Here is a 27,437-nt window from a genome sequence, read left to right on the forward strand (position 1 = left end):
TTACAACTAATAACTAGAGTCCATTTAAAAAAAAAAAATAGCAAGCATAATAAGAGTTAACAAAAAAAAAAAAGGTTTATTATCTCTTTTTAGTGTTTTAGTTATCGTTCCTAATTAATCAGGCATGTTGTACTAGTTTACTTATATCACCGATTAAACCCAAAATAAATGGAGAATTAGAGATACCTGAAAACGTCGCGTTAAAAGATAAAATGGATAACTATGGTTTTTCTGGACCACATCAATATGCAGAAAATTTCAAAAACAAAGGCATCAACCTTTTTCTTGAGAAGATAAGAGGCTCGATGGACAACATGTAACACTCTTGGCAATATTCGTGTACTTGGACAATGATGTTTATATTGTTTACGGCATTTGTAGGAGCTAAGATTTTGGAGACTTGATTATTGATAAAAGTCAATAAGAGATCATTAAAACCTTAAAACTTTTGTCCCATCTAAGAAATCATGTATCTTGACAGAACATTCATAGTATTAGAACTATGTTCAAAATCTTTACCCTAAAAAATGAAAATTAAAGCAGAAAAATGATTGCACACAACCGTGCATGGTTCATTTTCAATGTGATACGTACGTCTATATACCACCATTTTTTTTTGTTAAAAAATCTATATACCACCATTACGGATGAATAAAGAGTCAAGAATTACAACATTTTTTTTGTGCGTAACAATAGAGAATATATTGCCATACAAAATAAATAAATAAAAGAAACACCTAGAACACTCTTACTTACATAGTATATTTATATTTTATCCTAAGTTAATTGTTTCATTTTTTAACGAACACTCTTAATTAAATTTTTATCGGACTTTTAAATTAACTCTAACCTAATTTCTTCTCATGAAATCAAATTATAAGCTTGTTGAATCCTATATCCACATATATGTTTATTTGCAGAAACTTCTTCAAATTAAAAACGAAATAATTTTCAACTTTTTATAATTTAAAATCATGTGTCTTGATTCTTTTAGAACATTATGATTATCACTCCATAGAAACATTACATATTCTTATTGTTTAATAGTATATATTTTGTTATAGTAAAATTATAGAGAAATTCCTCAAAATTTAAATACCACAATTCAGTATTTTTTCCGAAAATACACTCTTAATTTTTTTTTTCCAAAGTAACCACACAAGTTTTGTTTTTTTAAAATACCATAAACACAAAAAATTGATTTTTTGTTGGGTATAACTTTTTTTTTTTAGGTTTGGGTTGACAAATTTAGATTTAGGATATTTTATGGTATAGGGTTTAGTGTTTTAGATTTAGGGATTAATTTTTAATATATAAAAATTGTTCAATTTTGTGGTATTTTTAAAAAAAAATACATTTAATGGTATTTTTTGAAAAATAATGAGAAGTGGTATTTTTGGAAAAAATGAATTGCCCATAATTGTATTAAAAATAGCACCACCATGGAGACTTATAATTAATGTGACGGTGCTCTTGAAAGTTTAAATTCAAACTTTTTTCTCACATGCTACAAGATTTATTTTCCACTACATATACATCATATATTTTTCTTTGTATACGTTTATTATTTGTTTCTTCATTCTCTATATCTATATTTTCAGTTTTCTTATATCATAAAAACTAAAGAGAGATCAAATTATATATTCGTGTTCCTTTTCCTTTTTTTCGTCTGACAAAGATGAGCAAAGAGGCCATATAATATGATTCGTTGGTTGGAAGGTCAACTCTCTGTCGAAGTAAGGCCATACGCTGAAATTTCAGGCTCACTTATTGATATAGGCCCAAGTCATTTTGTGGCAGTGTTGGAAAATATATTATTGTAGTATTTTAGTGCTATTATAAATGATGATTATCACCACTAACAAACTCATGCAACACTTAGACAACGATAGTTCTATATAGACGACGACTCAGACAATTCTACATGTACCACAAAAATCCATAAAAAGAAATACATTCACAATCTTTATGATGATGGACATTTTTACTCTTGACACATGATCATAACAAACAGATCAAGTTACACCACATTAAAAGTCTATGGTAAGTTTGCTACCTTTTAATCTGCTTAATTCACATTTAAAGGAAATAAAATATCAAACCTACAAAAGCATGAGAGTTTCCAATCCAAAACTCATGCATACATGGTTCTCTGAACAAAGCAAACAAAAAGAAGGAAGAAAACTTAAAAAAGAACCAAAGACAAAAGAGAAGACATGGTTAAACAAAGATAAGAGATAAAGATGATTAACAAATTCTTCACTAGATTTGTGGAAGTATTGTTGTAATGAAGTCTTCGTTGCCAAATACATGAACAAAAGTTGTAGGGTCTTAAAAAGCAACATACAAAAATTAAGTCATAATATTAGCATAAATTAGGTAAAACGTACTGGGCTAATCCAGTTTATGGCCATGTGGGATCTTGAAACTTTGGTTTTAATTTAGATTGGTGGTTAAGTTCACACTGATTTTTACCAGAAGTGTTGATATTAAAACCAAATAAGATGGAATAAGCAATTATGGACCACGTACAGCGATGAAAACAAAGAAACTTTTTCTCGGATAAAAACAAATAATAAAACAGAGGAAATATTCTTATTTGATACACCACAAGTTATTAATTACAGCACGAAAAACTAAAAAGTAAAAAAAATTACCACAAATGAAAAAGCAGAGATTTTGAGTATATGCAGAGCAATTAAATACAAACATTTATGCTTTGCTCTTTTCTTCTCCTCTAACTTCCATTTTCTCAATCCCTTCAAACCAAATCCCGAGACAATCTCAACCTAAACCGTAACACAAAATCAAACCCCATCACTAAAACCATGCAAGACGTTTCATTTTAGTTCAGAGTTTGACAACTTCAGGGATAAAGACTGGGTAACGGTCGATACAATCGGACCATGGTCCGTCCTTAGGTGTCTTAATCGTACGGTTACACTTCCACACGGCAGAGTTACACTTAAAACCACTCCCAAACGCGATCTGCCAGACTCGATCGCCTCTCCTCATTCTCCCTTTAGACTCGATGTAGCTTAGCTCGTACCATAACGATGACGATGAAGTGTTACCAAAACGATGCAGTGTCATTCTTGAGGCTTCAACGTGTTCTCCTGATAACTGTAGATTCTTCTGGAGCTCGTCGATCACCGCTCTACCTCCCGCGTGAATGCAGAAGTGTTCAAAGGCCAATTTAAAATCCGGTATGTATGGTTTCAATTTCGGGTTGAAGATTTTACGTCCGATTAGGGACAAGAGGAAAAGGAGTTGTTCCGACGCCGGTAGGACCAATGGACCTGTTCAATCAGTTCATTTATCAAACTCAACCGTACCATAATGTTATATAACCTAAGCCAAACCAAACTTTACTATAAAACCGAATAAATTTTCTACCGAACGACTAGAATTCAATGCAACCGACTCGAGTAACCTAAACTTTCATACAAACGTGACATTTATCAAGAAAGTATTAAGTTATTACTATTCTTTTATTTAAAACAAAATTGATGTGTAGTCTGAATGCCCCACCCGGCCCTTAATATAGTTTTCACCGTATATATATATCATTGTTATGGTATGAAAGTGAAAGAAAATGATGTTGTATTATTATTACCTATTGTGGTGATATTAGCCTTGAGGGCTTCACCGGCGATGGCCATGAGATCTTTGGACAAGTTGATCCCAACGTGTCCTTCTTTGTCTTCCTGTTCGTAAACGCAATAGAAAGACTTGTCGTCGGAACCACGGTGGGTACGGACGAGGTGGGAAAGCTTGTATTTGGCTCGCCACCGGTCAGACCGGCGGTTTGACATGAGTATGGCTGCCGCGCCCATGCGGAAGAGGCAATTAGGTAACAACATGGCTCTCTCGTTTCCCTGATAGTAATTAGGTGTTATGATCTCCGTGCTGACGATGATCGCATTCGAATTGGGATGAACTTGGAGCAAGTCTCGGGCTAGATCGACTGAGATCAAACCCGCGCTGCATCCCATCCCTGAGAGATTAACGCTTTTGATGTTGCTTCTAAGCTTATATTTGTTGATGACCATAGCGGAGAGAGATGGAGTGGGAGAGAAGAGAGAGCAGTTGACAATGAGGATGTCGACGTCTTTAGGTTTTAGACCAGTTTTCTTGAAGAGATCGTCCATGGCCGTGAAGATAACCAACTGAGCTTCACTTCTAGCCGCGTCCATGGTTGGTGTTGGAGGAATATAATGAATAGCCGGAGGGAGACTAGTCTCTTCACCGAGGCCAGAACGTTCGAGGATTCTCATTTGGAACTCAACGCTCTTAGGCTTGTCCTTGAGGATCAAACGAGAGTGTTCCATGAAAGTTGCAAAAGGAACACGGCACGTGACAGGCGGCTTGTAACAAGAATAGTCAACGAGGTAGATGGTACGTGGCTTGGACATGAAGTAAACGGTGGAGATGAAGATGACAAAGAAGGAAGTACATAGAACCTGAACTAGATCAAATTCGAGCGAATTCCAAACATTAAGGATCTCTTCAGGACCCATCCGAAGAAGCTCAACGGCGCCGATTGCCATGATCGGGATCAAAAGAAAACTCAAGAAATGATTGACCAAGTATTGGTAACCAAGTTTCACGTACTTGAGCTTCACCGAGCTAGTTAACTCTGGCATAGGTGCCTGAGGCATCTTCGGGAGAGTTTTAATGTATAATTTGTATTATGGTTTTACAAAATGTGATTAGGGTTTTTGAGTTTAATGAAAGAAGAGAGAGGGAAGGTGAAGGATATAAAGGCGAAGAGAGAAAGGGGTAGATGAGAGGAGTTAATGAAGATACCAACGTCACCCAACGCTCTTGCTTTGCCTATCTATTTAATTTTCTTTTTTGTCATATTTTATTATTATGAGAAAATGTTGTTTTGTAGTAATACAATTCTCCTCGATTTCCAGTTGTAAGTAGACAAAAGCAAGTGATGGGAGCAAATGATAAGGACTGTTCCCTTTTGATATAAAAAAGATTTCAATCTATCAAAAATTGTTGTTGTGAGGGAAATAAATAGAAAACAGCAAAGACGTGTCAGCTTTTTTGGTTTTATGGAGATCAAAGCGTTTGGTGACTACTTTGATTTGATGATCACGTTCACGTTGCCCGGTAGGCGCAATATAGTACTGTTACTATGGGTGGACATAAATACTTGGTACTTATCACTCGTACATGTTACTTTACATTTGCTTATGGGAAAAACAAAATTGGTCGTTATCAAAGCAGTAACATAATTTAGTTATGAGTTTCACAAGTATGTGCCAAATAACAAGATTAAATATATAGCTTTAATTTATTTTATATTTTTTTTGAAAAAGTACCACAAGTGACATATGCGCAAGTGATTTGCAAGTAGCAAAATAATTAAATAACCCACAAATAAACTAGTTTTATGGATTCGTTTATGTTAAGCAAGTACAGATAATTTTAGTACCCTTCTGCAAAGCAAAGTGATTCAAATAGCAAATATACCTTAAAAAGCATATATTGCCTTGTGTCCACCCCTAAATAATATTTTATCCGAGGCGTTAGCATATATTGCGCTAACTCGGTCTAGTTCCATAAATGAAAGAATTAGCAATCATATCTTACGCGTATAAAATAAAATGTACGTTCATACCGGAAAAGACGAATTGACTGTACGTAAACTTACTTGTGAGTTTGGACCTATCACCCATATACGTGGTAGGTAGCGTGAAAATCAGAGACATTATAGGATATGATGTCTTTGTGTAATCCTATATTTTTTTTGTTTCACGGATACAAAATGTGCAAGTTAGTGAGCCAACTTAAGCTACAAAACCAACTATTTGAATACAAAATCCATAAATTCTATTAGTATTACTTTTCATCTGTACTTTTTGTATCATTTATGAAATGTTAAAAGATAATGTATGTATGTAAGTAATATACGACGAACGAAAAAATGCATTGAATTACATTTAGAAAAAAAAACAGTTTTAAAGTTGTGAAAAGCATGAGCAAATTCTTTCCATTATTTCATTGAACCAAACCAACAATAAGTGTAAACATGAGAAAAAAAAATGGTATCAAAATACGACTGTGAATTACACAATTAATCTTTTCAAAATTACTATGAAATTCTTCTAGTTGGGGTCAAATAGTGTCATTTGAAAGAGGGAACACACGAGGGAAAATCAAACAGTAGTTACGATGTTTGACTTGGAAAGTGCAAGAAGACAAATCTTGAAGATCGATGAAAATTCGAAAAGCATGCATGAGAAATCAAATAGTAGTAGTTACTATGTTTGACTTGGAAACTGAAAGAAGACAAATCTTGAGATCTCATGATTTCACATATAGACACAATCCACCAAAACCTCAAATAAAGTCCAAAATCTTTTCTGCCATGATTCTTTTTGCTAAACAGAAGTTTTATTCTATCCTTGATTATGACTGTAAGATCGTACTGTATATAGAAACTGAGATTAGAAAAAAAAAAACTTTTAAAGCTAATTAGTAACCCAGCATAATAGAGTAAGAGGATATGTTTCTAAACTCAAAGGTGAACATGGTAGAATTTTTGCTGTTCCATAATGAAATCATTAATGCCAGCAAAATTTGATGGAGAAGTTTAGTTTGGAACCATTCATAATGTACATTTAATATGGATATAGTGTGTCACTATTTCATTAGCCACACCGTTTTCATATAGTCCATACTACCAGTTCTTCCATCATCTTCCGGAATAAATAAACATGTGTAGGCATATAGTCCATACTACCAGTTATGGACCATGAATAGAGTACGGGATATTAGTGATCACTTTGACCTACTGATCATCATTTTTAAAAACAATATTAGTTATAGTTATTTTACATAACTTTGTATGTCACTACATGTAAGATGATGCTTAGATTTGGGTTGATTTGCTTTGTGAGCCGGTCTTCTTCTCCCCGTAATATATATCTAAATCTAACATAGTCAATATAAAACCCCGGCCGTAAGTTTACAACAAAGTACATAATACAACGGCCCCTTCACAAAGACAGTGTGATGTCATAAAATCAATACACGTATAACTCAGACCAACCAGCGGCCAACCACCTATTAAGACGTTTAACAAAAACAAATAAATGTATAATTATGTGTCTCTATTGTAGGAATTCGTTGCAACTCTCAACTATTTTAGAATTTGTATTTATTGTATAAAATTTTCTCATTTTGTTGTAATGCCTCTCCGTATGCATATAATTTTTAAACTTCGCAGTTCTCCTAAACACTTTTGACTTGTCAATTGCTGTTTTTTAGTTTGCTGTTTTCTAGTTTGCTATCTTACGACACGACCTATAAAGGAATTTATTTTAAATTCTGTGAAATCAATTATTTTACCCTGGCAGATTTGTTTTTTTTTTTTTTTCTTTGGTCAAGCAAAGGATTTTTAAATCATTCTTCAAAGTTTATGGCAAACAAACTTAAAGCCGTTTTAGCCAATTTAACCAAAACAAAATATGACCGATGACTGCTTGAAATGGTAGAGGCTAGAGCCGCCGCACCAAACCTTTTCTTCCTTTTTATCGCCATTGTCATTTTCTTGTAAATCGTAGAGGAGGAATATATAGTACTTTCACCTACCGATGGATTTTCAAAATATTTTATGTTACTATATCCGATAATACGTTATTTTATATAAAATTATAATTTTAATATATCTGATAAAATTTAAATTTACCAAAATGTCTGCTTTTAACTTTGTGTAGATTTTTCATATTCTTTCTTCGAAAGTTCTATCCCCAATGATTCGAATATAATTGACTGTAAGAAATTAAACATATTACATAATGTAAGAGTAGGAAATATCCCGTACTTAAAGCACGGGTTAACATTTTTAAAAAAAAATATAATAGAATAATAAAAGTTATTATTATATTTTTAAATAAAATTATTTTGTTTGAGATAATATTTATTTTTAATTGTTCTGTAAATCTATATATGTTTTTTTGATTACTAATTATTTTAGAATATCATAGTATTTTATTTTTTGACGTATATTAAAATTTTATGTTGTTTGTTTGTTGTATTTGCATCATTATTTTGTGAAATATGAAGTAGTAATTTTATTATTATAATTATGAACAAATAAAATTTATTAATTTATCAGCTATATAAATTTAGTTTTACCAACCTGTCAATGTGAAAATTAAAAAACACATTTTATTTTTATAGATCGAGTAATATATCTTTGTTTTTAAAAATTCAAATCACAACATATGGAGAAAAAATCTGCATTTTATTAATCATAAGTATTATATAAAAATTCCAAACAATTTGTAAATAAAAGAAAATAAAGATGATAGGATAATCATAATTTGAAATTTTAACAAAATTTTTGAAATCTAGTTATTAAAAATAATTATATTGATTACTTGGATAGTTTTTGAAATTCTGATTTGTTATATTTTTAAAAAAAATATTTTGTAATTTTCGTCCATAATTTATTACAGAGATAAAATATTTTTTTTAAACTAATAATTATTTAAAATCATTGGCATGACAATGTAAAATTAAAAAAAAAAAAACAGTCTCCTTGAAAAAAAGTTATCCGTATTTAAAAAAAATCTTAACAGTTAATTTTTATTTTTTATAATTTTTTAAGTACATATTAGTTTTGATTTGAATAGATTTCTTTTACCTTTTTAGATTTTTTTAAATTTGATCTGTCAGCATTTTTATTTTTTAATTTATTATATTTAATTAATTAATTAATTAATCTTAATTAAATTTTTCTAATGGTAATTGAATGTAATTTTTTACATATTTTAAAGTTAGTTTCATAATTGTACTTCTCAATTAATATAGTAGGATATGTTGTAAAACACTTTGAATGGACTTCTATAACATGCCCACTATGAGTTCCATACTTTACGGTCCATTGGACCAAGGCCCATCGGTCATGTTCTACCTTAGGTCGGTTTAGCTTAAGACTTATGTAACACTATATATATGTAACCTCGGACACCTTATGAATAATAGAAACAAGAGATCTCGTTCCCTAAATCCTATAATTCATAACACGTTATCAGCACAATAGACTCTAAGGTCCAGCTGAGAAAACCCTTACCCTAAAAACCGCCGCCTTCTTCCCTTGTTCGTGGTTACTGTCGGCGATCTGTCCTTGCTTGATTCCTATCCGAGTTCGTGGTCTACTTTGGTTCGGGGTGAGTTCTGTTCGAGGAGATCGGTTCCCGCTTGAGTTTTGTTCGATTCTTGTCCGAGGTTCGTGATCGAGTGAGAGAGGTACAACCGAGGTCTGTTAGCTCCCGGTTCATATCCAGTCAGATCCAATTGGTGAAAGGTAAATAAGATCAAAACCTCCTTAAGAACCTATGAATCGAATTCAATCCATAAAACTTGTTGGAACCCTAAAACTACAAAGTATACAATCAACAAACAAGTTTTATGCTTAAACCCTATGACTTTAAAACTTAAAATCGAATGCATAGATATGTTCTTTGGTTGTTAAAATTGTTAGGATAACTCCCAAATAAATTTTAGTAATTACCCTAAAAGTTTAAGAAACATTAGCTTTATTGTTCTAGGATTGGATCTGATTGATCTTACATAAAATTGAAACTTGAAAATCGGAATTAAACATAGATTAGGATAACTCCTAAAATTAATTCAAGTAATTATCTAAAAACATAGAACAATATTTACTAAAATCCTAATTTGAAAAGGAAAACTTAAGCAGGAAATTCTATCTAGTAAAAAGGAAATTGTTGCATGCTAGTACCTATCTAGGTTTGTTGTCTTGCATGCATAAATTAAACCACAAAATTATAAGTAAGGCAAGGCATGTTTCGGTCTCAAATACCGCATGGCCTAAGGCATGTTTCGGTCTCAAATACCGCATGACCTGAATTAATATTGATTGCATGTTTCGGTCTCTAATACCGCATGCTAATGAACGGTTGTCTATTTCTGTTTTATGCAGATGGCAAGACTCAAAAACCTAGAGTATGGTATTTTGAATGCTTCTGGAGACAACTACTTGCAATGGGCATTGGACACTAAGATCCATCTGAAATCAAAGGACTTGTTCGAATGCATTGAAGAAGATAATGAGTGTTCTGACAAGCAAAAGTACAAGGCCATTCAGCACATACACCATCACCTTGCTGAGAGTCTCAAGAATCAGTATCTCTTCATAGAAGATCCCCTTGGCCTTTGGACAGAGCTTAAACGCAGATATGGACACCAAAAGAAGGTGCTCCTACCAAAGGCCGAGTTTGATTGGAAACACCTAAGGATCCAGGATTACAAATCTATGGATGAGTATAACTCTGAGCTTTTTAGGATTGTCTCACTCCTTAGGTTGTGTGGTACTGAAGTGACAGAGAAAGAGCTGCTAGAGAAGACATTGTCTACTTTTAGCACTCACAACATAGTCCTTCAGCAACAGTATCAGGAAAAGGGTTTTGACAACTATGGGGACTTTATCTCGTGTTTACTGTTAGTTGAGCAGAAAAATGAGCTGTTGCTGATGAATAGTGCTATGAGACCTCCTGGTACAATCCCATTACCAGAAGCCCACAAGGTTGATTTGGCAAAGAAAAATTCTGTAGAGCCTAAGGAGCCCAAAAAGCCTAAGGAGACCAACAATGTCCACAGAGAAAGACACTACGGCCGTGGCCGTGGTGGCAGAGGACGTGGTGGTCGAGGAGGCCAAGCTAGCCGGTTTGATGGTTACGGCCGTGGAGGTTGTGGTCGTGGTGGCAGAGGCCGTGGGTCTTTTAAACCACAAACCAAGGCAAAATCGGTTTGTCACCGATGTGGTATGTCTAATCATTGGGCAAAGAATTGCAGAACACCCAAACATCTTATTGATGCATATCAAGAGGTCTTGAAGAAGAACCCAGAAGCCAACTATGTGCATCTCGATGGTGAAGGAGACTTCGACTATGAGAATGATGACTCACTAGCCTATGAGACTTCCGATTGCCTTAAGAATGATGATTGAATTTTGGTTTTATTTTTGGTTTAATTTCTATGATTTTATGCTTTAATTTCAGTCAATGTATTGGATAATTACTTTGGTTTAAATTCAAATATTTTATTTTATATACTTGATTGCCTTATTAAATTAAAATACAAATTATTGTTCTATATAGAAATGGCTGAGGATATGAGTGTACTAGTGGTGGACAGTGGATCCAGCCACACAATATTGAAGAACAAAAGATATTTCATAAACCTCATAATGAAAAGTGCCAATGTTAGTACAATTGCGGGTATAGCAAGCTTAATAGAAGGCTACAACCAAGCTCACATATTATTACCTAATGGCACACATATTGAACTAAGTGATGCCTTGTACTCACCCAGCTCTAAGAGAAGTTTATTGAGCTTTAAAGACATTAGATTGAATGGTTATCATATTAAAACCAAGGGTGAAGGAAATAAATAATTCCTATACATTACAGAAAATGTGAAAGGACATAAGAAAGTCTTAGAGACTATACCTGCACTAGCCATTGGTTTATACCATGCTTAGATCAATATGATAGAAGCTAACTTGGCAAAGCACAAAATGTTCAATGAACAATTCACTCTATGGCATGACCGGCTAGGCCACCCGGGTTCGAACATGATGCGTAAATTGATTAAGAATTCGAATGGGCACACTCTTAAAGAGAGAAAAGTTATCCCTAAACATCTCACTTGTGTAGAATGTGCACAAGAGAAACTTATCATAAGGCCATCACCAGTAAAAGTCACTAAAGAGACTTTAAACTTTCTGGAAAGGATAAAAGGTGATATATGTGGACCAATACACCCACCTTGTGGGATATTTAGATATTTTATGGTTATGATCGATGCATCAACCAGATGGTCACACGTTTGCTTGTTATCCACAAGGAACCTAGCATTTGCTAGGCTGTTCGCTCAAATTATAAGGCTAAGAGCACATTTTCCAGATTTTCCACTTAAGACTATACGTCTAGACAATGCTGGTGAATTCACATCCCAAGCGTTTAATGATTATTGTATGTCCATGAGGGTGAGTGTGGAACATCCTATGGCACATGTCCATACACAAAACGGATTAGCTGAATCCTTCATTAAACGAATACAATTGATAGCTCGGCCATTGCTAATGAGATCGAAGCTCCCTGTGTCGGCTTGGGGACACGCAGTCTTACATGCAGCAGAACTTATACGCATCATGCCATCTAGTGAACACAAATATTCACCATCCCAACTATTATCGGGTCAAGAACCAGACATATCCCATCTCAAAACATTTGGATGTGCCGTTTATGTACCTATTGCTCCACCACAGAGAACTAAGATGGGACCTCAAAGGAGGATTGGAATATATGTTGGATATGAGTCTCCCACTATTATAAAGTATCTTGAGCCAACCACAGGAGATTTATTTAAGGCTAGATACGCGGACTGTAACTTTGTTGAGTCCGAATTCCCTATGTTAGGTGGTGAGACTAGCAAGCTGGTCAAGGAATTAACATGGAATCAAACATCCTTAAATTGGCAAGATCCTCGAACTCTAGCATGTGATGCAGAGGTTCAAAAGATTGTTCATTTACAAAAGCTAGCTAATCAATTGCCAGATTCCTTTGCTGGCCCAAAGAGAGTAACAAAATCGTACATACCAATTTGTAATGCACCAGTACGTATTGATGTTCAAAAGGAACAGAATAATCAAGTTGCTACAGAGTCTAAGCCACGTTTGAAACGAGGTAGACCATTAGGTTCCAAAGATAAGAACACTTGGAAGTCTAAAGGTGCAAAACAGACCGAGGTTAAGTGAATTACAGAAAATACAGACATAGCTGCGGCAAATCCTAAGGTACCAATGAGGTTTGGGACGCTGAACCTCAAGAACCTGAAGGTATTGATAATAATGAGATCTCAATAAATTATATCATGTCTGGAATTCAATGGAACCGAAAGGATGTCGACATCAATGAAATATTTGCATACAAGGTAGCACTTGAGATAAATGAGGATCATGAACCCACGTCTATATTAGAGTGCACTCAAAGTAAAGATTGGCTAAAGGGGAAAGAAGCCATTGATGTGGAGTTAAAATCTTTAAAGAAGAGAAGTGTGTTTGGTCCGATCTTAAGGACAACACCTGAAATTAAACCAGTTGGACACAAGTGGGTCTTTGTGAGGAAGAGAAATGAGAATAATGAAATTTTGAGATATAAGGCTCAGCTTGTAGCACAAGGATTCTCTCAAAGACCAGGAATAGACTATGAGGAGACATACTCCCCTGTGATGGATGCAACAATATTTAGGTACTTAATAAGTTTGGCTATAAGAGAAAAACTGGATTTGCGGTTAATGGATGTTGTAACCGCATACTTATATGGTCCACTGGATAATAAAATTTATATGAGATTACCATAGGATATTGAGTTCAAAGATAAGAGTGGTTCTCAAGAACAGTATTGCATTAGGCTGAACAAATCCCTTTATGGACTGAAACAGAGTGGTCGAATGTGGTATAATCGATTAAGTGAATATTTAGCTAAAGAAGGCTATAAGAATGACCCAATCAGTCCATGTATATTTATTAAGAAGTTTGCAAACAAAGGGTTTGTTATTATAGCAGTTTATGTTGATGATTTAAACATATTTGGAATCCCTGGTGAAATCTCCCAAACAGTAGAGTATTTAAAGAGAGAATTTGAAATGAAAGACTTAAGAAAAACTAAGTTCTGTTTGGGGCTACAACTTGAGTACACAAATAATGGAATCCTTGTGCATCAAATGGCATATACAGAAAAGGTACTCACGAGGTTTAATATGGACCAGGCTCACCCATTGACCAGCCCAATGGTTGTAAGAAGCCTTGACTTGGATATAGATCCATTTGGTCCAAAGAAGGACAATGAAGAAGTTCTTGGTCCTGAAGTGCCATACCTCAGTGCTATAGGAGTTTTAATGTTTTTGGCTAGCCACACTAGACCAGACATATGTTTTGCCGTGAACCTCCTAGCAAGATTTAGCTCTTGTCCAACCAAAAGGCACTGGAACGGTATTAAACATGTTCTGCGTTACCTACAAGAAACAACAGACTTTGGTTTATTTTATACTAACTATAATAGAGAAGGTTTAGTTGGTTTTGCTGATGGAGGTTACCTATCGGATCCACATAATTCAAGGTCACAAACTGGTTATGTATTCACGCATGGTGGTACAGCGATATCATGGCATTCTATGAAGCAAAGTCTTGTGGCGACTTCATCAAATCACGCAGAGATACTAGCAATTCATGAAGCCAGCAGAGAGTGTGTTTGGTTGAGGTCTATGACTCAACATATTCGGACCGATAGTGGCATGGACAATGACAAGGAAGCAATGGTCATCTATGAAGACAATACGGCCTGCATCGCACAGCTCAAGGAAGGTTATATCAAGGGAGATCGGACGAAGCACATACTACCAAAGTTCTTCTTCACACATGAACTACAAAAGACCGGAGAAGTTCAAGTGGTACAAGTTCAATCATGCGACAACTCAGCCGATCTCTTCACCAAGGCACTACCAACAACAATTTTCAAGAAGCTCACGCACCAGATTGGAATGCGGAAACTTAAGGACTTAGAGTGATGCTTGGAACAGGGGGAGTGATGTGTGCTATACTCTTTTTCCTTCACCATGGTTTTGTTCCACTGGGTTTTCCTGGTAAGATTTTAATGAGGCAGCATCCCCAAGCATATTGCATCGATCCCTTCCAGCATAGGCACGGTTATATCATCCAAGGGGGAGTGTTGTAAAACACTTGGAATGGACTTCTATAACCTACCCACTATGAGTTCCATACTTACGGTCCATTGGACCAAGGCCCATCGGCCATGTTCTACTTTAGGTCGGTTTAGCTTAAGACTTATGTAACACTATATATATGTTACCTCAGACACCTTATGAATAATAAGAACAAGAGATTTTGTTCTCTAAATCCTCTAATTCATAACAAGATAACAATAAAAGCATCTTGAACACTGATACGTTTACGAGAATCCTCCGGCTCCTAAATCATATTCCCTCTGTTCCTAATAGATTGATGTTTAAACATTATCACACATATTAAGAAAAAATTTATGTTTTATTTATAAATTAATTTATAATTATTTTTTGATAGATAAATAAAAGAAAAAAAAACCCACTAGATAAATGTCATGTAAGAAAAAGCATAAAGGAGAATAATTATTTTAGTTTTAATCTACAAAATCAACCTTTTAGAAACACAAATAAATCCTATAACATCAATCTATTAGAAGCAGATGGAGTACTTGTTGTTATGTGTAGTAAGAAAATCAAAGTTTAGGAAATTATGCGAATGTCATAGCGGATTCCCTGACACGCCAAGCGCGACTATCACCGCAACATGTTTTGTCTGTGAACTCTTTTCCCACAAATTGGCTTTTTGAGCTGATTCTATTGTTGTCAAAAAAAAAAAAAAGTTTAGGAGATTGTTTTATAACTAAATCCAATACATTAGATTTTCCCATTTATCATTGAGATTATGTTCTATTTATAGTATCTTTCATCTTTTATCGGTTGTTACAGTTAATTTCCTTGCATTTGGCTTTCCAGTCAATTAATTTATAGTAATACATCTATAAATTAAGAACAGAGGAACTAAAATATTTTATTAATTTAAAGAGGTATTAAGTAATCAGATAAATTTAAAAAGGTATTAAGTAATCAGATTAATTTAAAAAGTTTTTTATAATGTGATATTTTCAAATATATATATATATATATATATATTTTTCATATATATATATATACATATTTTAAATAAAATATTTTGGTTATAACCAATATTTTGTATAATTAGTTACGAAAAAAAAATCAATTATCATATTGACACCAAAAGGTTTAGATATAATATAAATATTAGAATTAAACTCTAATAAAACTAACATAAATTCAAGAAAATTAAATAACGCAAGAGTCATATTCACTAATATATGTTTATATATATTGATAAGTTTAAATAATTATTAATTTACAATACTGATGAACCATATATTTATATAGGATTTTCATTAAATATATTACTTTATTATGTTCAAAATTTACTGGCTTTGGGATGAAACTTTTTTTTTATGATAAATATTATTTTATCAAATATTAATTTATAGAGATTTAATTGTAGAAGAAAACAAATAGTTGAAGTAGCAATGGTGAAGTGACACGTTAAACATTATTGGGTGATATTTGATTGATCATTATGGGCATCTTCCCAACTATATCTCTCTATTAATTTTGATTTCGATTTTATTAAATATTATAATAATATATTTGTGACTATATTGGACCCCTCTCTAACATATGTTGTTTTCTAATATCAAATTAGGATATATTCCGTGATTAAAGCACGGGTCAACATTTAAAAGAAAAAATTATAATATAATAATAAAATTATTGTTTTATTTATATAAAAAAGTTATTTTATTTGAGATAATATTTATTTTAAATTGTTATGTAAATCTATTAGTCTATTTGAATACTAATTATTTTACAATATTATAGTATTTTATTTTTGACGTATTATTACAATATTATATTGTTTGTTTGTTGTATTTGCATCATTATTTTATGAAATATAAAATCGTAATTTAAATATTTTAATTATGAGCAAATAAAAATTATTAATTTATCATTTATATAAATTTAGTTTTACCAACCTGCCAATGTGGAAATTAAAACACACATTTTCATAGAATGAGTAATATATCTTAGTTTTAAAAAAAATCAAATCACAACATATGCAGAAAAAAAATATGCATTTTATATTATAAGTATTATATGAAAATTTCAAACAATTTGTAAGTAAAATAAAATAAAGATGATAGGAGAATCATAATTTGAAAACTTAACAAAATTTTCGAATTTAGTTATTAAAAGTAATTGTATTGTATACTTGGATATAAAATCTTAGTTTTTGAAATTTTGATTGATTTATATATTTTTTTTTTAAAAATCATTAGTAATTTCGTCCATAATTTATTAGAGAGAGAAAATATTTTTTTAGATTTTTTTAGATTTTTTAATATTTAATCTGTGAGTGTTTTTTAATTAATTATATTTATTTAAATTAGTTAATTAAGTTTAATTAATCTTTTCTAATGGCAATTGAATGTAATTTTCTACACATTTTAAGGTTAGTTTCATATTTGTACTTCTCAATTAATATAGTAGGATATACAAACGAGTTTTAAAAATATATCTAAACTTAGTTTTTGTCCTCCCCCACTTTAAATATTTTTCCTCAATCCTAGCTATAATTAGGACGATGTTTTCATTAAAAACAAAAAAAATCATCTGTATTTTTATAAATTTGCTATTCTTAATTCACTTACACAAACTACCGAATTAAATTTTGAATTTGTGATATAACAGTACAGTAAAACTTCTGTAAATGAATAATGATGTGACCATTATAAATTATTACATTAGTTATAAAATAGTGCTAATGTAACTAGATCATATTATGTAGAGTAGGTTATATATTTTTAAGAAATATTCGACAGTAATGATGATGGACAATCCATCTGTCCATCACAAACCTTTGAAGCCCAACGAGATTGGGCCTTTAGAAATTTCATCTTCAGCTTTAACTGTCTATAATATAATATTTGGTCCAGATCATAGTGAACTGGCACTTCTTGATTAAACACTAAACAAATTGTCATTTCACAAACACGAATGCGATGAATCACCCACTCTTCTTTTACATCCACAAAGATCACTATTATTAAAACCTAATCACAATCTCTCTGCAATTTCAAAAAAAAATCCAAAAACTCGTAGCAGAGACAAAGAAGATGCCAGAGTACTTGGTAACTGGAGGAACAGGTTTCATTGCTTCTTACATCATCAAATCACTTCTCGAACTCGGTCACACCGTTCGAACCACTGTCCGAAACCCACGTAAGGTCCCCCCAAATTTTGTCTCTCACACAACAAAGTTTCCACCTTTAGTTTCTGTGTTCTGATTAGATTTGAGCTTATGTCTCAAAAGGTGATGAAGCAAAGGTTGGATTTTTATGGGAGTTTCAAGGAGCGAAACAGAGGCTAAAGATTCTCCAAGCTGATCTAACCGTTGAAGGAAGCTTTGATGAAGCAGTGAATGGTGTTGACGGAGTATTCCACACAGCTTCCCCTGTTCTTGTTCCAAATGATCATAACATTCAAGAGACATTAGTTGATCCTATTATAAAAGGTACAACAAATGTGATGAGCTCTTGTGCTAAGTCCAAAGCCACATTGAAAAGGATTGTTCTTACTTCTTCTTGCTCTTCGATACGTTACCGTTTCGATGCCACTGAAGCTTCCCCTCTCAATGAGTCTCATTGGAGTGATCCTGAATATTGCAAACGCTTCAATGTGAGATTAAACAAAACACTTCTTTTATCTTTTACTCTGCATGTTACTGATTGGTTTGTTGTGACTTTGTGTGAATTTGAATGATGAATGCACAGCTTTGGTATGGATATGCAAAGACTCTAGGTGAGAAAGAAGCTTGGAGGATAGCTGAAGAGAAAGGATTGGATTTGGTAGTTGTGAATCCTTCTTTTGTTGTTGGTCCATTGCTTGGACCAAAACCAACAAGTACTCTTCTTATGATACTCGCCATTGTCAAGGGTCTTGCTGGAGAGTACCCGAATTTCACGGTCGGGTTTGTGCATATTGATGATGTGGTTGCTTCACATGTATTGGCTATGGAAGAGCCTAAAGCATCAGGGAGAATCATATGTTCGAGTTCGGTTGCTCATTGGTCTGAGATCATTGAGTTGATGAGAAACAAGTATCCTAATTACCCATTTGAGAACAAGTAAATCTCAATCTCATTAGATTTATTTATAGTCGATGATAACATTTGGTTGGTTGGTTGGTTGGTTGATTCTTTTTTGTGTTTTGTTTATTATTTCAGATGTAGTAACAAAGAAGGGGACAATAGTCCACATAGTATGGATACAAGGAAGATACAAGAATTGGGTTTTGGAACCTTCAAGTCACTACCTGAGATGTTTGATGACTGTATCATCAGTTTTCAGAAGAAGGGTCTGCTCTGAATAATACATATATTTACAATCGTATTGTTGACTTATGGATCGATGTATGTCTGTTGGATTGAACTCTAGCAAGTAGTATAAATTCAATAAGCTGATGATCAAGTAGTTTGCTCTAATCTTGTTCTCATGATTTTTACAACATCTTGTTACACTTGAAATCCTACCAGCATTCTATCAAATTTTATACTAGAAAAAAACTTCAGAACTCTCTACTTCACAATCACAATGGCCTTTAAGCAAATGGGCTCTCTCCTTTTAGCCTTAACCAATACATAAAAAAAACTCAACCAGAAAGGTTAAAGACTTAAAACAGTATTAGTATACAAAAACAATACAATCTCTCAAATTCACAAAGCACTTGGATTCATTATGTGTATGAATGAATCTGAACATTCTTTATACTATATAGTCTCTACTTTCATGTGCATTTCAACCTCTCGTTCTTATAGTAGTACATCACGTGCTGGAGACATGCTTGACCGCGCACGTACAGAAAAAGATATTACAAGAGCATGTGCTACCACAAAGTAGTGGGAGAGTGTTACTAAATATACTATAAACAGTATACACACACACTCCTCCTTTGACTTTTCCTTATTCCCAATCACCAACCTCTTTTTTTTTTCTTATAATTAAATCCCAAATGCTATACAGCTGTGTTATAAAATAGTGTTTTGGAAGTTAATAAGAAAAACCTGACAAAACCAAACCCCCTGACTTGTTGCCACTTCCGTGTATACTCTTCTTTAATTCCCCCACTCTCTCTTCACTACTACTACTATTCAAACCTTTCTTCAAAGAGAAGAATAATGTTAACTATAATCATAAACCATAAAATAAAAACTATAATGGATGTTTTTGTGATGATGCGGCGAATCAGCAGAGAAACAGTGACCATACCAAATTCATGCATTTGTCATTTTCCATTAGATTCTTTAGAATCGCAACACGTCAGAATCTAACCCCCCCACAACTAGATATGGATTCAATCGAAGGAAGACAAATAAAAAGGCGATAACATCAAAGAAACTGTAAATATAAAAAAGCTTCCATTGATACTTTGTTTATCATTAACAAAAAAGATGAAAAGATGATGTAATTAAACTGACAATGGAATAAATCAAACTCTTTAATCACTTTGGACGGCTCTAAAAAGCACAATGGAAAAACCCAAAGTGAAGAAGAGAGGTTGAAAGAATAACAGAATCAGCAAAACATCATTAAGAAAACGAGAGAACTAATAAATTAAACTCAACTCCTAATTGCAAAACCCGGCCTTATGTCTTAAGATCTTACCACTCTCCGGAACACACACTTTTGTATGTCTTTTACTAAAACATAAACGATAAAAACAGACTCTTCTCACTCGAAAACATTTTTAAGTATCCCTATGAAGCTGCAAAACTTTTTAATGGGCAACCAATGTTGAGAGGGGCAAGTTGATCAAGAAACCCGAAACTAGAGTCAGCTAGCTCTTCAACATCCGCAAAGTCGAAATCTGGTAACTCGCTTGGACCGTCATCTTCAAATCCTTGAATGTCATCAAGCAAGCCAAAGCCATCAAACTGATCATCATTGAGTAAACAATCAAAGTCAAGGTCATTCCCATTTGGACCATCTTCAAAGATACCAAGATCAGGGATTTGTAGATCAGTGAAGTCGAAGCCGAACAACGATTCCTTGTCTCCACCAGCAGCAGCATTTGGAGTTGGAGTAGGAGCAACGATCTCTTCTTTAGAGACCTCAACAGTAGTTTTGTTGACGCAAGTAAGAGCTGAAGCAGAAGTGTCATCTTGCTCAACAGGAGCAACAGGTGAAGAACGAGAGCATTGACTCGTCTCAGACGAAGAAACAGCAGGTTTAGCAACAAGTGCATCGAACTCAACCTTCTTAAGATCATAAGCGTTAGCAGCTTCTTCAAGAGTATCAAAAGTACCCAACCAAATCCTAGTTTTAAGAATTGGATGTCTAATCTCAGCAGCCCACTTCCCCCATTTCCTCTGCCTAACACCAACAGGCTTCTTAGTAACCACCTTAGGAGCTTCTGATGAACCAGCAGCAGCAGCTTTCTTGCTAACAGTTTTAGTACTGTCCTGAGAAGAACTCTGAGAAGGCTGCTGCTCAGAAACAACTTCCATAGATGGGAAGTTAATCTCACGAACGATACGCTTCACTTTCCTTGGCTTAGGAACAATCATAAACTCTTCCTCATCACTAGAAGAGTCATCAGTAGCATAAGGATCATTCACAATGATACGAACTTTTCTCAAAGGTTGAGTTTCTTGAGGAAGGGATGATGATGATGATGATGATAAAGTGTTGTTTCTCTTAGCTCTCTTCTTCATCTCACCACCACTAGTAGTAGTACCACTCAAAGACTGTTCCTTTCTAACCTCAACCATTGTCTTGTTATTATACCCAACTCCACAAAATATACCCAAGAAGAATACAGAACGAACAAAAAATCACTCAAAAAGGTCAAAACTTTTTTTTGTGTATCAAATACCCAAAACTCTCAGCGAACTATGAAAAAAGAAAATTTTTGCTGCTTTATGTGAAAACCCCCAAAGACTTCAACACCAGAACAAGTCCTGTAAACAAAACCAAGCAATAAAGTCTCAGATCGGACTGTACAAAAATGGAAAACAGAACCAGAGAGATAAGTGAAAGTGAAAAAAAGATGAAACCTTTTGGGTCTTAAGCGCATGGAAAGAGAAGGAGTCTGGAGAACAAGCCTCTGCTTAGAGCAGAAGTGAAGAGCGTTGAGCAGACCAGATTTCAAACAAGACGAAGGTGTTGTGGAAGAAGAAGATGATGATGATGAGTAATAAATCGGAGAAGAGAAATGAATCAAAGACAAAATCACAGTCGATTCAAACCCAGCCGACATAAATCAAAGCGTTACAAACGCCTTTTTTTTTGTTGTTTGGTGAAAATAACTCCGATTTAACCAAGAAACCCTAAAAAAAAACCAAACCTTTTTCACACACTCTCTCTTTCTTCTTCTTACCCCTGTTCTTCAAAAAGACAAAAGAGACAACACAAAATAGTGAGAAACCAAATAAAACCCAAACAGCTAAAACCCAGAACCCTATAAACAAAAAGATAGATGGGTAAGAAATCTGGGGATGAGATTATTTTTTCTCTCTCAGTATATTAAAAAAAACAAAGGATCCGTGACAATTTTCTATATATAAAATAAAAAAATAAAAGCTTTGGTTTATACAAAACACCTCAGAGACGACGCAAATCTCTAGAAGAAGAGCAAAACAAAAATCATAAACAATAAACAAATCACAAAGAAGCAGAAGAAGGAGATGAAGAAGATGAAAATGATTCTTTTTACCTTGTTGATGTTTGTTTCTTCTCTCTCTCTCTTTGTCACTTTTTTTTTTTTGCTCTGAATAATAAAAATAAAAGCTTTCACGCTCTTTATATTGAGAATTTTTTAACAAAAAAAACACAATTAGTGATTTATTTCCCTTTTTTCAATGACGGTCAAAAGAAAAGACCGACTTATAAGGGAAAAATGAGAAATAAAAATATTTGGTAACAGCCCAGTAAATTAAAATGGTGATAAATGTAAGGAAATAAAAATATATTCTTTTCCTAATTTATAGCAAATTCACATTTAATTTGACCCAACCACAAAGAAATTAAAAAAAGATTTAATTCCCCCTATTCAATGTATTCGAAATTAAATAAAAACCTTCCGTTTTTAATATACTTAACAAAAAAAAAACAGTACTAGTATTTAACACTGTTTTAGTGGCTCCTTTTGACTTTAATTTTTTTTGCGTTACATATTAGAGTATTAAATATTTAGAAATAAATATTTTCCATTTGGGGAGACATATAATATTATAATTTATAAATGAAAAAGAAAGATATTATTAGCTGGCATGGTGAGAGAAAAAGAAGTAAGTAGGGACAAAAAAGAAAAGAAAAACATTAATGGCGCATGACTCTCTCTCTCTTCATGCATCTATCATGGCCCGCCTAAAGAAGAGAATCCTAGCGCGTCTACCTCACTCTCTTTTTTTCTTTCTGTTTTCACATTTTTTATACATTTTTCAATAAACAGATTCTACATGAGTATCAAAAAAAAAATTAGTGTTTTGATTTTTCTTTAAGATTCATTTGTATTTTTTGAAAAACAGTTTTTTTTTACAAATAAGAAATAAATCTTCGTATATATGACCATTTTTTTATGAATATCTTTTTGTGTAATCGTATTTGGATATATATCTATCTACAAATCTTTCAATTTTGGTACAGAATCTTAACTATATTTTAAAAAAATATCTCAACCTAAATAATTAAATATGTAATTTTCATTAGATTTTTTTTACATATGTGAAAACATTGAATATCAAATAGTTCCACATTTGGTTTTAGATTGTGGTTGAATTAAAAATTAATTGAACTAACCAAGTTGTTGTAATCTAAAAACAAGAATCTAGACTTCTACCGGTAACTATGAAAGAAAAATTAGTAGAGAATGAATAAAATAGTAAATGGTAACTGAACAATAAAAATGTATTTTAAAATATATTAAATATTATATAAATCAAATTCAATGATAATAGTATACTAATACTATTTTTAATGTATATATAATGAATTTTACATTTATTTTAAAAATAAAAAAAAATTTAAATTAAATTTTAGATATGTCATATTAACCTACAATACAATTTTTAATATTAACCTACAATACAATTTTAAAGATAATTTAAAATATTTTTAGTTTTTATTTATGATATAAACATAAATCTTTTAAATTTATTTTATTATTCATATAATTTTCAAATAGAACCTTAAGATTAATTTAACATGAAATTCATATTATAAATATTTTTTCTGTCAATACATTATAAAAATATGAAAATTATTATATTAGAAAATTGAAATATTATTAATAAATATATTTTTATTTATTTTAAAATATAAAAATAAATTTTAATATTTATTCTTTTTCTGTTCCATTTGTTCCTCATCAATTTTGAGGAGGAACAGTTTTATTATATTGTTCCTTATTTTTGAAAGAATGTAAAAGAATGTAGAGAAAAAATTATTACTATCAAATGATAAAAAAAAATTATGGAATGAAGAGAAATATAATATTCTTCGTTCTTTTCCGATATTGAAAATGGAAATCACATTACGCCGGCTGAAGAGTTCTCGTCTATACAATATATAATTTTAACTTTTAACAAAATGTTACAGACTTATAAAAAAACTATGGTTAAATTTTTTAAAAATATTACTGACTGTAATTATGTTTCTTCAAAACTTTTGAGCGGACAAGACATACCATTTAGATTGTCAAATTTTTATGCTCATTTAAATAAGGGATGGACTTTGTAATGATAAATTGACTTCGTAGTGATGAGTTTTTCCAATTTATTTTCAAGTATGATTATATATATATTTGTTTTGCAAATTGAACTTAGAAATATTTTTAATAATTCAAATTGAACCTAGGATATTAGAGAATCTTGAGAGTTGTCAAAAATAATTCAAGAAATAATGCATGATATGAGTCTTGACTTTCACTCACTCTATGATCTCAAATGTTTGAGAAATTTGTTAAATCTTTTAACAAAAAGTAGTGAAGTGGTCGTGGAATTGGTATATGAAAGTAAAAAATAATTAATCAACAAGCTGTCAATTTAAGGAACAACATTATAACAAATCTATTGGACTGGAGGTGTGGAACCAGAGTGCTAATTTTATATTAGTAGAATTTTTCGTTTAGATTTAGCAAAGAATGTTTATGACACATGCGACACGTGTATGAAAAAGATCCTTCCTATGTTTTGCTTCAATCTTACTAAAAGCGAGTTTTTAGTATATCTCTCTATCATCAATCATAACAATTTAACCTCATAACAGTAATCATAATACCCTTTTCTTTGTAAAAGTGATAGTGAAATCAGGAATTCACAAAAGAAGAAAAAGAAAAAAAAAGAGATGGTTTATGTATTACTATTAGTGTTAAACACAAAGCGAGTGTCCTACTTTTAGTTTACCTTATCGTATTTATCATATAGAAATGCAATTTTCTTAACATTTAGGTCTTTTCTTCGCTCTTCCTCGTACTAATATAACAAATCGTATACTCGGTTTTACCAAGAGAGATATAAATTAAATTGCATATTGCATACACAATTGGTTAAAAGAGAGTATCTAGATGTGTGACAAAATTTAATATGGCCACGAACACGACCCCAGTGTGGGTAATAATAAGTAGCAAAATATAGAAAAGTTGAGTTATAAAAAAGAGAATCTAAGTGGATGGCATGTGAGATGCACGTGAGATGAAGATATGGGTTCATGGGAGAACCACGTAGGTATAGAAGAAGAAGAAGAAGAAGCATCGACTCATTGGCCACCTGCCAAGTTCGCAGAGGGCAGAAAGGTCCTCTAATGGTCCTTGCACTGTATCACGTGAGCTCCATAAAAAGTGTACCCCCACAACAAGATTCATTCCAAAATCCAAAACTATTAATATTTTATAACATGAATGAACATGTTAGCAAATGTTTTTGTTTTTGTTTTTTGTCACGTTATAAGTTATAACCAAATGTTCTTTTGGTGCGTGATAAGCCGTTTTGATTAAGATGTGTTAGGTCAGTGCATGCATTCATGATCAACTACTCTATTTGTAGTAAATTGGTCTTAATTAATCAAAAGAAATTTGATTTTTAAATTGTCAGCTAATTTCTTTAATTAGTAATCACTAATCTCAGAAAACACTGCACGTACGTACCATAATTAAAGAACTAACAGTTCATACCCCACAAATTAACACAAAAATCTATGAATTCATTCGTAAGTATTAGCATTTTCTTGTTAAGACAAAAGTATTACTAGTATTTTACAGTAGTTTTTTTTTGTTAGTACATAATCTTTTGAGGAAAAAAAACACTTATTAACCCAAAAAAAATCAGAATTTTGTTATTCACTAAACCAATTATTTACTTAATTTGTATGAAATTTTCAACATCACCTCTTACTGATTTAGTTTCAGATTACGTATCTAACAACAATTCCACTCATTAATACAAAATGAAGGCCGGAAATGAAATGTTACAACTAGAGATCACACAATAAGCCCATAGTCTAGCGGTTTGATTTAGTTTGGTTTGGTTTGGTTTGGTTTGGTCATTGGTGTTAAAGGTCCCGGCGGCTTTAGCATAAAGACCAAAAATAATTAGTCAGTTATCTTATACTAATAATTTAAAGATTTACTTTTGTATGATATTTCTATTTTACAGAAAAAAAAGAAAAGAAAAAATCAAACTTATAAGAAATTAAAGGAAAAAAAAGGACCAGAGAAAGGACGAAGAAGGTAAGTGGGGCACGTAAACGGTGGCGCGTGGCTCAATGCAACCCAACCCACTGTGTCTGTTGTCCTCTGTACTTTTATTTCCCCGCCAAAATTAATTTTGCCGCCCAAAAAAAAACCTGTTAAACCACACCTAACCATCTCTCATCTCCTGCCACGTATTCATCAGTCTCCACGTGTCCTTTCGTCTTGTCCGATGGACTCTGTTCCGCTCGTTCCCCAACGTCACCTTTTTTTATTACAACCGAAATTTTTACTTTAATTTTCATTTATTCTATTGCCTACTTGTTTTTTTAAATAGTACTAACAATTTACTAATATTATTATCTTTTTGGTATGATGTGAAATATGGTCAAAACTCAAAACCTTATTATAACAAAAATATATTTTAACTGTCAGCAGTGGTATTGTTATTCGTTATTCAAACTACTTTACTTTGGGTAAGGTTAAAAACAAACTGTTTAATAATATCATTATGTGTTTTTTTTTTAAATCTCTATTTCGTGACATACCTGAAAAAAAGGTTCAAATAGTGTGTGTGAAATAATCGACAGATCTAACAAATAATAAACGAATTGTGAAGTATAAAGCCGACAAGTTGATAATAGTTTTTTCACAAAAGTTGTTGGAGAGTAGAAGCTTCTTTTCCCCACCTCTCAACCACGACTATGTACAGTAACAGTCTTACTTGTTCTTAAGTAAAGATTAAACTATTCCTTTTTTTAAGTTAAACCCACACAACAACGACTTGTCAAAAGGGAGCAAATACTAGTAGACTAGTAGTATGATAAAATTATTGTATGATCGATGTGTGAGCCATGATAATAATTATAAAAGTCGTAGGGGCTTTGAATATTGGATCTTCTGGGCTGGACTTTTCATCTACTAGGCTTTTTTTGGAATTAGTTGAGAGAAGTCACAGATCTTTGCCTAACTTTTGTTAGATTCTCTTGTCTTTACTATAAGATTTTTAGCATGTGTTTTTG

At 32.5% G+C, this 27,437-nt stretch overlaps 4 protein-coding genes across 4 annotated transcripts; 2 read left to right on the plus strand and 2 right to left on the minus strand.

Moving 5' to 3' along the window:
• Nucleotides 1–2,573: 2,573 nt before the first annotated feature.
• Nucleotides 2,574–5,089, minus strand: LOC104787893 (3-ketoacyl-CoA synthase 6). The gene is made up of 2 exons (XM_010513549.2): nucleotides 3,617–5,089; nucleotides 2,574–3,299 (listed from the first exon to the last, which is right to left on the minus strand). The coding sequence occupies exons 1-2, from the start codon at nucleotides 4,659–4,661 to the stop codon at nucleotides 2,851–2,853; spliced, it is 1,494 nt and encodes a 497-aa protein (XP_010511851.1). The 5' UTR covers nucleotides 4,662–5,089; the 3' UTR covers nucleotides 2,574–2,850.
• A 4,881-nt stretch (nucleotides 5,090–9,970) lies between these two features.
• On the plus strand, nucleotides 9,971–10,996 carry LOC147944812 (uncharacterized). The gene is made up of 3 exons (XM_087512730.1): nucleotides 9,971–10,173; nucleotides 10,351–10,488; nucleotides 10,681–10,996. The coding sequence occupies exons 1-3, from the start codon at nucleotides 9,971–9,973 to the stop codon at nucleotides 10,994–10,996; spliced, it is 657 nt and encodes a 218-aa protein (XP_087368856.1).
• Nucleotides 10,997–17,664: 6,668 nt separating this feature from the next.
• Nucleotides 17,665–19,213, plus strand: LOC104787895 (tetraketide alpha-pyrone reductase 2). Its single transcript, XM_010513550.2, has 4 exons — nucleotides 17,665–17,952; nucleotides 18,044–18,408; nucleotides 18,504–18,856; nucleotides 18,956–19,213. Exons 1-4 carry the CDS (start codon nucleotides 17,847–17,849, stop codon nucleotides 19,095–19,097), a joined length of 966 nt encoding a protein of 321 aa, XP_010511852.1. The 5' UTR covers nucleotides 17,665–17,846; the 3' UTR covers nucleotides 19,098–19,213.
• Nucleotides 19,214–20,127: 914 nt separating this feature from the next.
• On the minus strand, nucleotides 20,128–21,680 carry LOC104787897 (ethylene-responsive transcription factor ERF118). Its single transcript, XM_010513552.2, has one exon. It carries the CDS (start codon nucleotides 21,497–21,499, stop codon nucleotides 20,486–20,488), a length of 1,014 nt encoding a protein of 337 aa, XP_010511854.1. The 5' UTR covers nucleotides 21,500–21,680; the 3' UTR covers nucleotides 20,128–20,485.
• Between the last annotated feature and the right edge of the window lie 5,757 nt (nucleotides 21,681–27,437).

This window comes from Camelina sativa, chromosome 5 (genome assembly GCF_030686135.1).
Source record: "Camelina sativa cultivar CO46 ecotype springtype chromosome 5, ASM3068613v1".
NCBI classification, from domain to species: domain Eukaryota; kingdom Viridiplantae; phylum Streptophyta; class Magnoliopsida; order Brassicales; family Brassicaceae; genus Camelina; species Camelina sativa.

Bases quoted from the DNA above. Each gene is read 5' to 3' on its own strand.
- LOC104787893 (XM_010513549.2), bottom strand. From the start codon at position 4,661: ATGCCTCAGGCACCTATGCCAGAGTTAACTAGCTCGGTGAAGCTCAAG. The intron at 3,300-3,616 runs GTAATAATAATA...CTGATTGAACAG, and splicing joins GGCTAATATCACCACAATAG to GTCCATTGGTCCTACCGGCG.
- LOC104787897 (XM_010513552.2), bottom strand. From the start codon at position 21,499: ATGGTTGAGGTTAGAAAGGAACAGTCTTTGAGTGGTACTACTACTAGT.
- LOC104787895 (XM_010513550.2), top strand. From the start codon at position 17,847: ATGCCAGAGTACTTGGTAACTGGAGGAACAGGTTTCATTGCTTCTTAC. The intron at 18,409-18,503 runs GTGAGATTAAAC...ATGAATGCACAG, and splicing joins AATATTGCAAACGCTTCAAT to CTTTGGTATGGATATGCAAA. The intron at 18,857-18,955 runs GTAAATCTCAAT...TTATTATTTCAG, and splicing joins AATTACCCATTTGAGAACAA to ATGTAGTAACAAAGAAGGGG.
- LOC147944812 (XM_087512730.1), top strand. From the start codon at position 9,971: ATGGCAAGACTCAAAAACCTAGAGTATGGTATTTTGAATGCTTCTGGA. The intron at 10,174-10,350 runs GTATCTCTTCAT...CTCACTCCTTAG, and splicing joins GCTGAGAGTCTCAAGAATCA to GTTGTGTGGTACTGAAGTGA. The intron at 10,489-10,680 runs GTTAGTTGAGCA...CCGTGGTGGCAG, and splicing joins GACTTTATCTCGTGTTTACT to AGGACGTGGTGGTCGAGGAG.